This window comes from Venturia canescens, chromosome 2, assembly GCF_019457755.1.
Source record: "Venturia canescens isolate UGA chromosome 2, ASM1945775v1, whole genome shotgun sequence".
In the NCBI taxonomy this organism is placed as follows: domain Eukaryota; kingdom Metazoa; phylum Arthropoda; class Insecta; order Hymenoptera; family Ichneumonidae; genus Venturia; species Venturia canescens.
The window spans coordinates 2848678-2861377 of NC_057422.1; the positions used below are offsets into that span (position 1 = coordinate 2848678).

Genomic DNA, 12700 nt, shown 5'->3' on the forward strand with positions numbered 1-12700 from the left:
CACTTGACCATTTTTTGGTCAATTTACGGTTTTTTTTAGTTCGTTAACAGGAAAAATATGCTTTTATAGGCTGCATGGGATTTTTGCGCGAGTTTGCATGACTAACATCGTTATGCCAGCATGAAATGATACCAGCCCTCGTAAATTTGGGTGGACCTTCCTCCAAAACGAGGTACAATAACGAACATCTTACCGCGAATGAATGAAAAAAGTACGAAAAAAATGTATAACGATCTTTGGAAAATTAATTGAGTTTTTTGTAGAAAACGTTTCGTGTCTTCGATCCTTGATATTTTAAGGTAAATAATTTTTCGAGCAGACTATCTTACTAGCTACGAAACTGAATCCATGGGATTCATTACTCTTGTGTGAATTTTTTTAATGAAAATAAATTCATTCCGGGCGCTGTTCATTTAATTTTCAGGCCAAGTGTCGCAGAACGCGTTTTGCCGGACGAGAGGTCGATGATAAATCCACACCCATTCCTTCGTTGGAACTGGATTTTTTCGCCGTTTAAACGTTGAGCCAGCAACTTTCTTTTTTTTCGAGGTACTAGAAAAAATTCAAATAAACCCCATTTCGTTATATTACCGGCGCGATAAGGGAATTGGAAAATAGTAGAGATTAAGGCAGTAGCGAAAACAGCAACGACAAATTTATCGTTCGATTTTCTCTTTGGATTAAAATGGCTCACCTTTTTCTCTTGGAAAATTTACGCGGGATCAGTTCACTCCTCGATCTGCACAGAATGGTCCAACAAATTGAACTTTTAGCTCCTCCACGATCCGGAGCGCTCGGATTGCCCCAAATTTTTCTTTCGTCGCTCTTCATACGTGGCTTTTCGAGATTTTTCTTAGATTCCTTCGCGTCCTGATAATATTTCGAAAAATAATCATTCTCCAATAGAATTCGTGACAGAATACAAAATCGAAGACGCCGACGAAATACGGTTGTTCGCGAAGGATCGAGAATTTGATAAACGGACAAAAATATTGAAGATTTTCCAAATTATTTGATTTTTTCTTCGTTCCCACGTCATCGGACGTCCCCGTACTTAAATTGATGCTTCCTATGCGTTATTCAGGGTATACGCGACTATTGTGGCGCCTCGAGAAAAGCACCCAGCGCCGATCTCGAGCCACGGAGGCACGAGTCTCGAGCCGTATGTGGTCGGCTCGTAGATCAGCTGTGACTAAGCAGATTACGGTGCCAGAGACGCCAGTTTTTTTGTATTCATTAATTTTTTATGAACATTCTTCGATTTATTTGAGCAATATTTCACTGAGCGAAATTTTTCTCATCGGAGGAGAAACGCGAGCCTTTCGAGAATCCAAAAGGAGCTCCAAAACCTTGTCTTCGTCGAGATTATCGAAAAGTGCCTCCGTTACGTCACGTGTGACAAGCCAAAGAATCACGAATCGAAACTTTTGTGCAGGAAATCGAAAAACAGCGATTTTACTGCACTCGATCGATTCTCATACTCTGATAATAAAGTCGTTGTTGACGGTCAACGGGACAAACTCGAAGACAAGAGAAGACGAGAAACTCCCGGTCGTAAAAAGGCCAGGTAACAGTCTTTGAGGGGTTTCCTTCCGGGTTTCTTTTTTTCGCGATGGCAAAGCCTCGTGAAAGTCGTCGCGTGTTTTCGGTAAGCTCTCGAGCACAATGCCAGCGAGTTGGTGGCGCACGCGCAACGTTCGTCGTTCCAACACAGTGATGCCGAGTCATAGATAGATCGAACGGTCGCGTAGGGACACATTTCGCTTTTTTTCTAAAGAGAAATTATTTGAAAGAATTTTATTGAAGTTGAATGGATCCGGCCTGGGTCCTCGCTGCTCAGCGCACTTTTCCTTCACAGTTTTCGGTGTAATTTTTTTTCATGTTTTCCAGAGGATTTGTGCTGGGTACAAGAAAACCGACCGGAAGATCAAACTCTTATGACACAATCTAGCTCCGGGCGAAAATCGAACGAGGGTGGATCACGAAATCAAAATAATCAGAATTTCATCAAATTTGGTGATAACATTCTCTGGCATCGAGTATACAAATACAATTTTTTTCAAATTTTTTTACCACATGGTTATCGAATAATTGAGCGTTAAATCCAAGTTCTTATGCACGACACGTGAACTTTAGTGTTTACTTCCTCGAGAGCTATGTGGTAGAAAAATCTAAAAAAATTTATATTGTCTTATATATCTTTAAAGAATACATTTACCAAATTTTCTTAAATTCTTATAATTCTGAAATTCTTAATATTTTCAACACGGTCTAACACGGCAACATTGTATCGTCGCGATTCACCCTCCTTAACTCGTCGACTGGATTTTCCGCCCAGCGTATAAATTTCGTCAATTGTTTCGCCCTTCGTTCTCGCAGCAATCGCAAGTGATTTTTTCTGCCATGGCGAGAATGCTCAAATTTATGACTGCGAAGTTCACTTGAACGCGATGTTTCGCGTCTTTAACGGATTCTCCTAAGCATAAGGGCGCAAATCGTGTGAATCACGTCGTCAGCATGACGTTGGCTACATCGTGTTCTTCAGTTAAAAAAAAAAAAAAAAAAAAAAAAAAGCGTCAGCTGCAGGTCGAGAGCGATGGCGTGAACAGGCATTAACAGCAATGTGCGGCGCTAGAATAAATTTTGTAACGTGTACGTATAGCTCATAGGGAAAAGACTGTCGCGAGTCATCGAGCGACGTTGGCAAACGCGTTACATAAGCGAAGAATTATCGCTCGAACCAGAAATGGCATTAAACCTTGTTCAACCTTACCTGCATCAAATTGATCGTCCCGGCACGGTCTTTCGATGGTTTTTTTTCGTCTTGAGATTGGCAGCTTCTCGAGTCCGAAGTCGCAGAATTTTCATTGATGATTTTATCGTTCGTGCTTGCAGCGACGTTTTCCATTCGGGTGATTATCTCTTGATCGGCGTTTTCCTTTCTCGATTCAATGTTCGTTGTGATTGTCGTTCTCTTGGTCACTGCTTCCTCCTCCATCCTCGGGGGTTCTTCCTGCTGCTGCTGCTGCTGCTGCTGGTGCATGCCTTGACTGACGTTTTCGCGAATCGCCTGCTGGCAATCGCTCGTCGGCGAATAATTATTCATCATGGTGAGCGCCGAGTTTGAACACCGCGGCGATCTTTCACTCGCGATCGCTGTAGTCTGTGCTTCTTTGAATCTGAGACACGACGATCAATGTTTTCGTCGAAAATCGATCCCGAGGGCCTCCGATTCGAACGAACGTGCCGCTTATCAGAAGCAAAATAGCGCGACCGACGGGATCGAATTCACTTTCCGTTTTTTTTTCAGTTCGACGACACTTTTCAAATTTTTCAACAAGTGTTCAACACACAATTTTCGCAGAAACGAGAACTCCTGTAAGTTTGCACCGAGTACACGCTTCGGCGAGAGAGGAACACGGAAGAAGAACCTGACCGACGACGACGAGGGCACGTTTTGGTACGGCACGTAACACACGACGAAGACGACGCGGAGAGCACGACGAGGATGACGACGAGGGCCCGATGCCGATGATAATAGTACGAAAAAGGAAAGAGACAGAACGAGAAAAAGGAGAAAGAGAGGCGGTCACGGCTCGTGGTTTCGAGGAGAGAGACTCTCGCGAAACTGCCAACTGTACTATCACCGGAGTCCCGGCAAAGCCCAACGCGGATAACACAGTGTTGGTCTCCTCGTATCTACAGATATAGAACGCCGGGCGGAGCCGTTTAGCAAATGCGATATACTTAGCACCAAAGCATCCGCGCGTGTATTGACGAGAACTCGCTTAAAACTCACACACGTGCTCGAATTTTACTCCTCGTCGTCAATGACAAACAGGAAAGAAAGAAAGAAAGAGAGAGAGAGAGAGAGGGGGGGGGGGGGGAGGAAGGACGGGAGGCTCGCGCAGTAGCAGCTGACGGTACAAGTAAGACGGTGGATCACGTTCACGGCTGTCTCGGTTTCTCGTCACGTGGTTATGAGAGCACTTCGAGAACGTCGGGAGAATAGGTGTTCGCTCGTGGCCAGTCGTCTCGTCGTTGCTCGTCTCTGCTCGCTCTCGGAAAAGCTTGAGGAACGGGGCCAAAGGGGCTGCGCTGGTCAATCGTACGATTCTCGGCAAGAGGTGGCGCCACGAGTAAAAATACCGACGACCCGCAGTCTTTTTTTCATTCCTCTGGTAATTTTTTGTAGCTACCGCGTCTCCCGATCGTTTTTCTCAAGATTCACACTCGCCGAAACCCTTTTGCGTGCTCCCCAGATTCACTTTATTAAGGATAGTCGACTCTGGGAACGTCGGCGTTCCTCTCGTTTGCCTTTGCCAAAGTTTCAACATCGAGATTAAAGAATTTCGTTTCTCGATGGACCCATCTAATGTCATTGGCTTCGATGAAGCGTTTCGACAGGCTCGAATGAAATTGTTCCTCCGCATCGTCCGGCGCGGCACTCGCCCGTCCTCTCGATCTCTCACGAATCTATATTCGCTGTTCTCGCTGGCACATCCGACGCGATTCCACACACCTCCACGCGCAACACGAAAAAGTGTGTGAGACACTCAATTTCGCTCGTATTGGTAGCGCACGAAGATAGAAACTCGACGGCTATTATTGAGGCGCGAGGAACAAGGATACCGAGACATGAAACGTCGAACAGGCACGCGAGAACCTCGCTCAGCTCGAGAGACTTTGGCACCGACGATCAGCCGACAATTCCTCTGATCGAGAATCAAACTCTCAGCCGTGGAGCATCCAATTCATTTGAATCGAACATGCTCCGATTCCGGGATGAACGAAAGCAGTCGGATCGAACAGCGAGAGAATCGAACGTGAGGAAACCGCGATCGATTCATAAATGGAACAATTCAAATATTGAACCATTGACGATTTGATGATCCAACGAATCGACGAGCTGAAATTTGCTCACCAAATATTGTACTTGATCCTCCAGCGAGGGAGAATGCGCTGTGAAGTTTTCTGCTGTAAAAAAAGGACCACCAAATGAGTTCAAGCTCGTTCGAGTCTGGATCGCCGCGTTCCAGAGTTCCGAGCAACCCGAAGGGGGTTTGCATGGAGTCTGACCATCACGGGGCGTTACTACTGCGGTGTGAAGCACCTCACCAGAGTAAAAATTCTCGCGCGCACTTTTTTCTCCCGTCAAAATAGTCTTTCGATCACTAAAATCGAATAATTTATCGGCGTTCAAAACAGCAAATCGAATATAAATCGTGGGTGTCTCGATCCCATAGCTGGAAAACTGTAAAGATTTTTCGAAAAACATGGCTGAGCTGAGATAGTATTGAGCCAATATATTTACAGATTTAAATGAAAGAAAATTATGAAAAAATGGGATAAGAAGTTGAAGTGATTGATGAATAGGAAGGAATTGTAATATGTCAATGGCTGAGGGAATGCGGCCTTGTAAGAGCGGATAGGAATGCGTGAAAAAGAGACTGGAACCGTTGTTGATACCGCGCGTATCTCAGCTCTGTCGTAACTAGAAGGTGTCACATATACGTAGCAGAGAAATATTTTCGCTATAAAAAAAGGCAAACATTAATATGTAAGCGCGACATGCAAAATACCGCGTTCGTTTCGATTATTACCGTTGTTCGGACCTGACCGTTATATACGAGGAATATTTATCTGTTTTTGCGCGTATACTTTTTAGACCATAACGGCCTATGAACGACTCCGAAAGATCGTTAATTTAGCGCACTATTTTTTATCAGCGCTACCGATCGTAAGATCGATTATGAATTCAGTTTTTCAGATACTCAAACAGAAAACATTTGCTGTACCAATTCCAATCGCGTATCAGACCATAAATATTCAACTTTCGGTACTCAAGCGCGCAATAAAATCGAAAAAAACATTCGGCGTTTTCTTATCTTCACTATTTTTATCTCCGAAATTTTCGTCTTTTCTGCGTACCTTTTTTATTCGATGGAGCGATCGACTTTAAGCATGAAAACTCCGGCTTTCGATATGTTTGCTCGCTTCTCTGCATTCCTGTACGAAATTTCAGACAAACAGGTAAGTCGATTTCACATGTGCGTTGAGTGAATCTGCAGAGAGCAAAGGAGTAAATAAGTTTCATGATTTTTGCGCCCGTTTTCGCTCTCTTTCTGCTTCTGACAAAACCTCAACGTCAGGTATATCCAATGATTTTCCAACACGCGTACCCGGTGAAACGTACGAGAAACGTTCATGGCTGATCGTTAACGAGCTCGAATACAAATGCTTCGTGAAAATGACTGTAATCGGGAAGTAACGTTGAAGCGGCCTTACAACAGTGTTTTAATTAAGAGGTGTCCGTGGAAACGAGAATTTTCAGTGAAATCGAGACGAAATTACAGGCTATTAACTCATGCGCATGCGGACACATCCACGCGGTTTTCGTATTTGGCTTGTCGACGAATCAAAAGTCGTGAAACACTGGAATTTCGTTGATCGTGTACGGCTCCAATAACCGCGAGAGGATTCGAGTTATGTAACGACAAAATATTGTTGTCATCGGAGAGGTTCGATAGGCGTGTATTTCATTGGACAAATAAGAAACAGTTGCTAACTTTCGAAAAACATTTCTACTTCGGTCTGAATCGAATTTAAAGAGGTTTAAAATTTCATGTACGTTTCCAGGGCGTTGAAAGAGTCGTTCAAATGATCTTGACACTCGTTCGCTTCGTTGGGTATCCGAATTCTCAGTTGAGTCAATATTTTTGAGCCAACGAAGAGGAAAAAACGATCACTCGAAGAGCTGGGTTTTCAGCAGACGAGAGCTCCGATTGGCGGAAAAATTAATGATCTTATCGAAATTTATCAAACAGAAAATAGTACGAGTTCGCGTTTGCTCTTGAAAATATGAAAATATTAGCCTGCGATGTTTTTCATGCGAGCGTGATCCGTTACGAGACTTTTGTCATCGAATTTCGGAGCGATAAGTTTGCGCGGTTCATTCGTCCTTCATTCGACCCCGACACGTGTATTTTCCTTTAATTTTTATTCTCTTTCTCTCTACGAAAGGTTTGATAGTTCGAACACCTGTGCAATACGAGAGGAGCATTAATTATCCTTTGTGCCAAATGATATTTCTACTTTCACATATTAGATGATCTCCGCAGCTCCTTTTACCGGAGCTCTAAGACGAGAGCGCGCGCGCGGTGCATCGTGATCCGAGAGTTTTGATCATCGATAAAAGTCCTCATAAAATTATCGATATAGTATTGAAGCGATGACCATGAATCGGCACTATCGCGGGTACGGGCTGCAAAGATTAATTAATATCTCGTCACGGGCCGATCGGCGATGACGAAAAAAACCGGTTGAGGATTTGAAAGGGCATTTTCAGATTAGAACGTCGTCACGTTCCTTCGCGCGGCTAATATCACTCGTTCGCGAACTTCTGGGCTGTGGACAGCAGCAGCCCGCAATTATTTTATCTCGCCTCGCTTTCAACGCCGGTTCTCCGATCTCCCCCCCCCCCCCCCCACCCCCCTCTCAGCCCCCCCGCCCCTGCCTCTATTTTTCTATGGCTAGTCCAACGACGGAATATTGATGAAGAAATCGACTGGAAATTTATATATGAAATTATACTCTCATAAATATATATCGCCTCGTGATATAATAAAGCCCGATGATATGCTCGCTTGAGCTCACAAAAGGCGCGATTTTCCTTATCTACCGTTATGTTAATTGCGGTTACACCCGTTATATTCGAGAGCAATAACCCCGTAATCGTCAAGGACTCTTGATGCACGCTCTCGCCTTCGTATTTTCGCAAGTATTAGTACTAATTTGTTGCTATGTTATGTAATTATCGCTTATCATGATTACGAAGGTGACGAGTCTGCACGCGTATTTGGACGAGGCTGGAATGTTGAGCCATCGCATCCGTGTGCTCAAGCGTCGTTCCTCGTTGCGGGCGCACGAATTTTGGCAACGTCGTCCGAATGACGCGCACACTCGAGCTTTTCGGCAAACAACTTTCTCGAGCGACGCGGGCAGTTTTGTGATTAAATTGACGAAAAGATCCGCCTACGAACTTTGAGAATGGCACTCCATAGAATTCATCGAAATAACGATGAATTGGCGAGCTTGTCAGTGGGAGAAGATGAAAGGACGCCGGTTCGTTTGTCACTGCAAGTACAGACATTGCGTTAGGTTAGTTCGACCGGAGACAGTCGTCCGGAACCCGGCACGATGAATCGGTCTCGCCGGATGATTAGACGACAGGAATTTTTCCGATCAATTATTCATTCGTAATTAGCCAATCAGCAATGCCGTCGTCAGAGGCGATTCTTCGGTAGAATAGACGCTTTCGTAGGTGCTGGAACGTCCAGTGATTTGTGGCGATGCTTCCAACAATCAGCTTCGCGTCGCGACAGAAAATATGATGATTTTGTCGAGAACAATGGGCTTTGGCCGGAAGCGAGTACGAACAACACAGCGAAACCGATAAAATTGCTCGTTTCCATGGACGACTTGACATTGCAACTGCGGTCGAGAATTTATCGAATAAATCCGAAAGCAGTCTCGGCTCGGTCGAAGATTCGAGCTCCCCATTCGAGTCCCTCCTTTTCGGGGATGCGCCGGTCCATCAGCGAAGGTCGTTTGGCGCCATTGAAAATCCTTTGACGGTCGCGCAGCGAGAATTTATTGGCACCATATGTTAGAAGGTACGAGCGTGCGCGTAGCCGCTCCAGGCCGTTACTACTGCTCACTTATTACGCACGCAAAAATCAACGTATAAAAATGCAACCGGTCGACCTTCGATATATAGCCTTTATGCAGTTGTGTGTACAGGCGGCGTGTGCACGCGGCAGCCAACGAGACTGCCTCTCTTTCGCTTCTGCTGCGCTATCTTATAATAAAAGCTGCTTTTTGAACAGAAGGCGCTGTAGTCGTTGATCACTTAACAAATTTACGCACACAGATATACGAGCTTCTCGCTAAGAACGCATTAAATAATCACAATAATCAAAGATCCATTAGAAAAATCATGCGAACGTGTAATAAATGACACGTCAGAATAATTGTGACAATTTCTATTACTTCGAAGCGGACTGGTTCGAACGACTCGGAGTTGAATAATCGTGTCGGCCGCGATAATGATTCAAAAATTAACGACGTCAAAGAAATTACGATCTTCCATTAAGATAATTTAACAGGCTTTCGTAGCAGAATAATAACCATTCGGAAGAATGATTCTTCAGAGTTTTACGCAGCGTCGATTTTAATTATGAAAGTTCCTCAGAAATGTTCGAACGTTTTTGCAGAGTTTAGTTCCCCCTGACGAAACGACTCGACAATTGCTTCGAGTATTCGTTCGTCGCGGTTAAAATAATGCATATTTATCGGTACCAAGAACCGAGATGATTCCAAGCGATGTTCCAAGTCCAGGAATCCCTCGGTGCAAACACATTTTTCTTTCGTTCATTCTGCTCAGCTCGACCTTCTCAATATACTTTGCCTCAAATCGCAGCGGTGTCTGCTCTCGCCATATGAATTTCTCCGTCCGCGCATCGATCGGTCCAAGACGACAACGACTAATTTTGACAAGTTGCGATTGCTCAATCACCTCGTTGCAAAATCGTCTCAGAAAAAAACAGATCCATCCTCTCCGAATGCACGCTTGTCGTAACGCGTGCGTAGATTCCCGCTCGCTGCTACGAACTGGGTTACGCGAATTCATAAAGGTCTATCATTACTTATGAATCCTAAATCGAGGACAAATTGATCGACAAACTCGACTCGATGGATTAAAGTGACTTATTCACAGCTAAAACTACACGAAATTGTAATATTATCGCTCGCGCGAGTGCGCTCTCGTATCGGGCGAGCCTCCGCGTAGATTCGCATATTTGGTATCTGATACGTGGACACAGTGATCGACTGTTGGACAAAGTGCGATTAAAAGGCGTTCGGTCGATTTCACATGCATCGCTATCCGTACATATATTTCTCGATAATCGTACGAACATACGTGCTTAATGCATAAATATATGTGTGTATAGACATAAATAAAATCGCACTATGTTAGAAAAGACCGCGCGGGCGCACTTTCACGTATCATAATACTACACACAGTGAAAGAATGTGGTTTCCCTTTCAAATTACAAAATACCGTCGAGTTCTCCGCCTCAGCTCTGAACCGCTCGGCACGGCCGCGCGGCGAGTCGCTCTGTTCGCCATCGCCGTGGATCTATCTCGCGACTCGCGAGCAACTTCCCCTTCGGCGTTCGGCCCTGTTTTCTTTTTAGTTCTTTTTCATTTTATTCGTGCGTTCGATGAAACTTTTTAATCTGTCAGTCAATGGCTCATTCAGCGCTCTCTCGCATTCGCCTCCGACGCTCGGGCTCGAACGCACCGCCGCGTATCCTTCCGAGTTCGCTCGTTCTGCCTACAGCCTCCGGCATTTTCGACCAATTCGAGTCGATGGAGTTGTTCAGAAATCGGACTCTACGAGGGAATTCACCCTGCAGCGGGTCCAGCCGCCTGCATCGCGAGCTAACGTCGCTACAATGCCGTTACCCAATCACCGCAGCTGTCCGGAGGCTCGTGAGCTCGAAAAATCCACGAATATCGTCGTGGATATACAGAGAGAGAGAGAGAGAGAGAGAGAAAGAGAGAGAGAATTCAGGCGCTGAATCGCGGGTGAGATTATCGGCTCGCGCTTAAATCCTCGTGAATTTATGAAAATTGTTATAAAATCTTGCAACAAGGCTCATCTCGGAGGAACTCGTTTCAGAGGAGAATTTCACAAATTTTCTCGAATAATTGAATCGATTTGAAAAAACGCGACGAAGCTCTCGTACCTTTGCTCCGCTGGTAATCGTTCGGGCCTTGACTTTTGGGAGGAAAGGTCAATCGATGGGGAATACGCGCGATACGAATTCAGAGAATCGGGGACTTTCGAACGGCGCCTTCACGGTGCTTCTTCGAAAATAAAAACTGATGAAATCTTGGCTAATTTTCGCTCAAAATACTTTCCGACCCCTCGTTACTGCACACCGCGCCGAGCTCCGGTCTCCCGTGCCCATCGGACGGTCAAAGGTCATCTTCCCATAATTATCCTTTATGGTTATCGCTCTTCCCTGGCGGAATATCGATGGGCTCTCGCCGATATTTGACACGATCACGACTTCCAACGAGTCTGGCTCATCTCGCGGGTTATTAATTTTGAGAGAGCGTGTAATTTATATAGGTTGGCCTTCGATAATCGGGACAGGGTCGTTGTCGTCGTTAACGGTTACAACGCACATGATTCTGTACGTATTATATGTCTTCGGTAGGTATACGCATGTACTACGATTTGAATAAAAGCGCGTCGAAGAAGGTCTGCTCTCGTGTCGTAGCATCCGCGTGTGCAAAAGCGGAGCTACAAGACCCCTTTACAAATCTCGTAACTGGAGCCTCCGGCGTATTTGCGAAAGTTAAATCGTCCAACTGACCCGCCTCCTCGCCCGCATCCTCCGCGCCACTTTATTCCTCTCTGAATCGTCGTCACTTTTTAACGGCCCTGTACACATCTGCGTTGTTCGTTTTCACGTTTTTTCTTCGTCACCTTCGTCCATATCCTCCGACTGTCGGTCGCATGACCGCATTGTTGAGACGTTGAATTAGGTTACGGATTAATTGCGCAGTGAAAACTTGAGAAAATCTTACGTTAGGCGGGGTGCAGCGCTCGGTTCGCTAATCTTTTATATCAACGGTTCTCGTTCGAGATCGTCGGCGGGGGACACAGACGAAAAGATGGGCGCCTTGATTTGATTATGCGAATGGTCGTTTTGCTGTTCTCCGGAGTTCGATAGGATTTTTTGAAAAAACTGCTAACCGAGGGGCGTGGATGAATTTTGTTCAAATGCGGTTGAATCTTCAAGAAATTTCTTGCGACAATTGAGTATCGTCGCCTCTCAGAGACGATGAGACGACAGATTTTTCTGTTTATTGCTCGAGGGTTGACGGGGAGCTCTTCGATAAGCGGAGTGGAAAATTCGTAGAAGGAAAAATTGATAATCCGCAAGGAGGCGAAAGAACTCGAGAGATTGATATCGCGGAATCGCTCATTTCGTGCGCGCAGCTCGAATACAGCTCCATCGAAGCTTTTATTGTTTTCACAGTGATGAAGAAATCGAAAGTCGAACTCGATCTAATTATGGCGCACCGGATTTTCTCTCCCGATCGGCCACAAGAATCGCGATTGAGCCTTATTCCAGTTCAGAGAATAATTCTCGTGCTCCAATTCAAATTTATTTGCCAGAGGAATAAAAATCTCATTGGACCAGTTGTTGGGCGGCGAAGGCGCGCAAAGCGAATTTGTACCGGAGACAGACAGTAGCGACAGTCATATACACGCGCCTCGAGCCAGATTGACGAAAAAAAACGAGAAGAAATCATGGCAGGAGAATTTATATTTCACCTTTAACGGCGCGGCCGCTCCCACTAGCGAACTGGTTTTCATTTTCTTCGAATATCCTGCGGCTTTCATGGAATAGCCTTTTTTTAGGGGCTACTTCGCGATATCTCCAACTTTTCGCAGGATTACAGTTTTCACAGTAGATTTCTAAGATACTCTAATTCGACACCCTCGAGACGTTCGGAGCTGGATAAATAAATTTCTTTTATCACGAAATATGCGCGATGACAAAAGCATCGGACGAAAACGCAGTTATACTTCGAGGGCTGGTAATATTTATTCGAC

The 12700-nt window shown here is 45.1% G+C and overlaps 1 protein-coding gene across 1 annotated transcript in view; it reads right to left on the bottom strand.

Annotated features, from left to right (window-relative positions):
* Positions 1 to 3780, bottom strand: part of LOC122407077 (terminal nucleotidyltransferase 5C) — a 90876-nt gene extending 87096 nt beyond the window's left edge. The window contains exon 1 of the mRNA XM_043413056.1: positions 2774 to 3780. Within this exon, the coding sequence (XP_043268991.1) occupies positions 2774 to 3109 (336 nt within the window). The 5' untranslated portion in view covers positions 3110 to 3780. The remainder of the gene's footprint in view (positions 1 to 2773) is intronic.
* Between the last annotated feature and the right edge of the window lie 8920 nt (positions 3781 to 12700).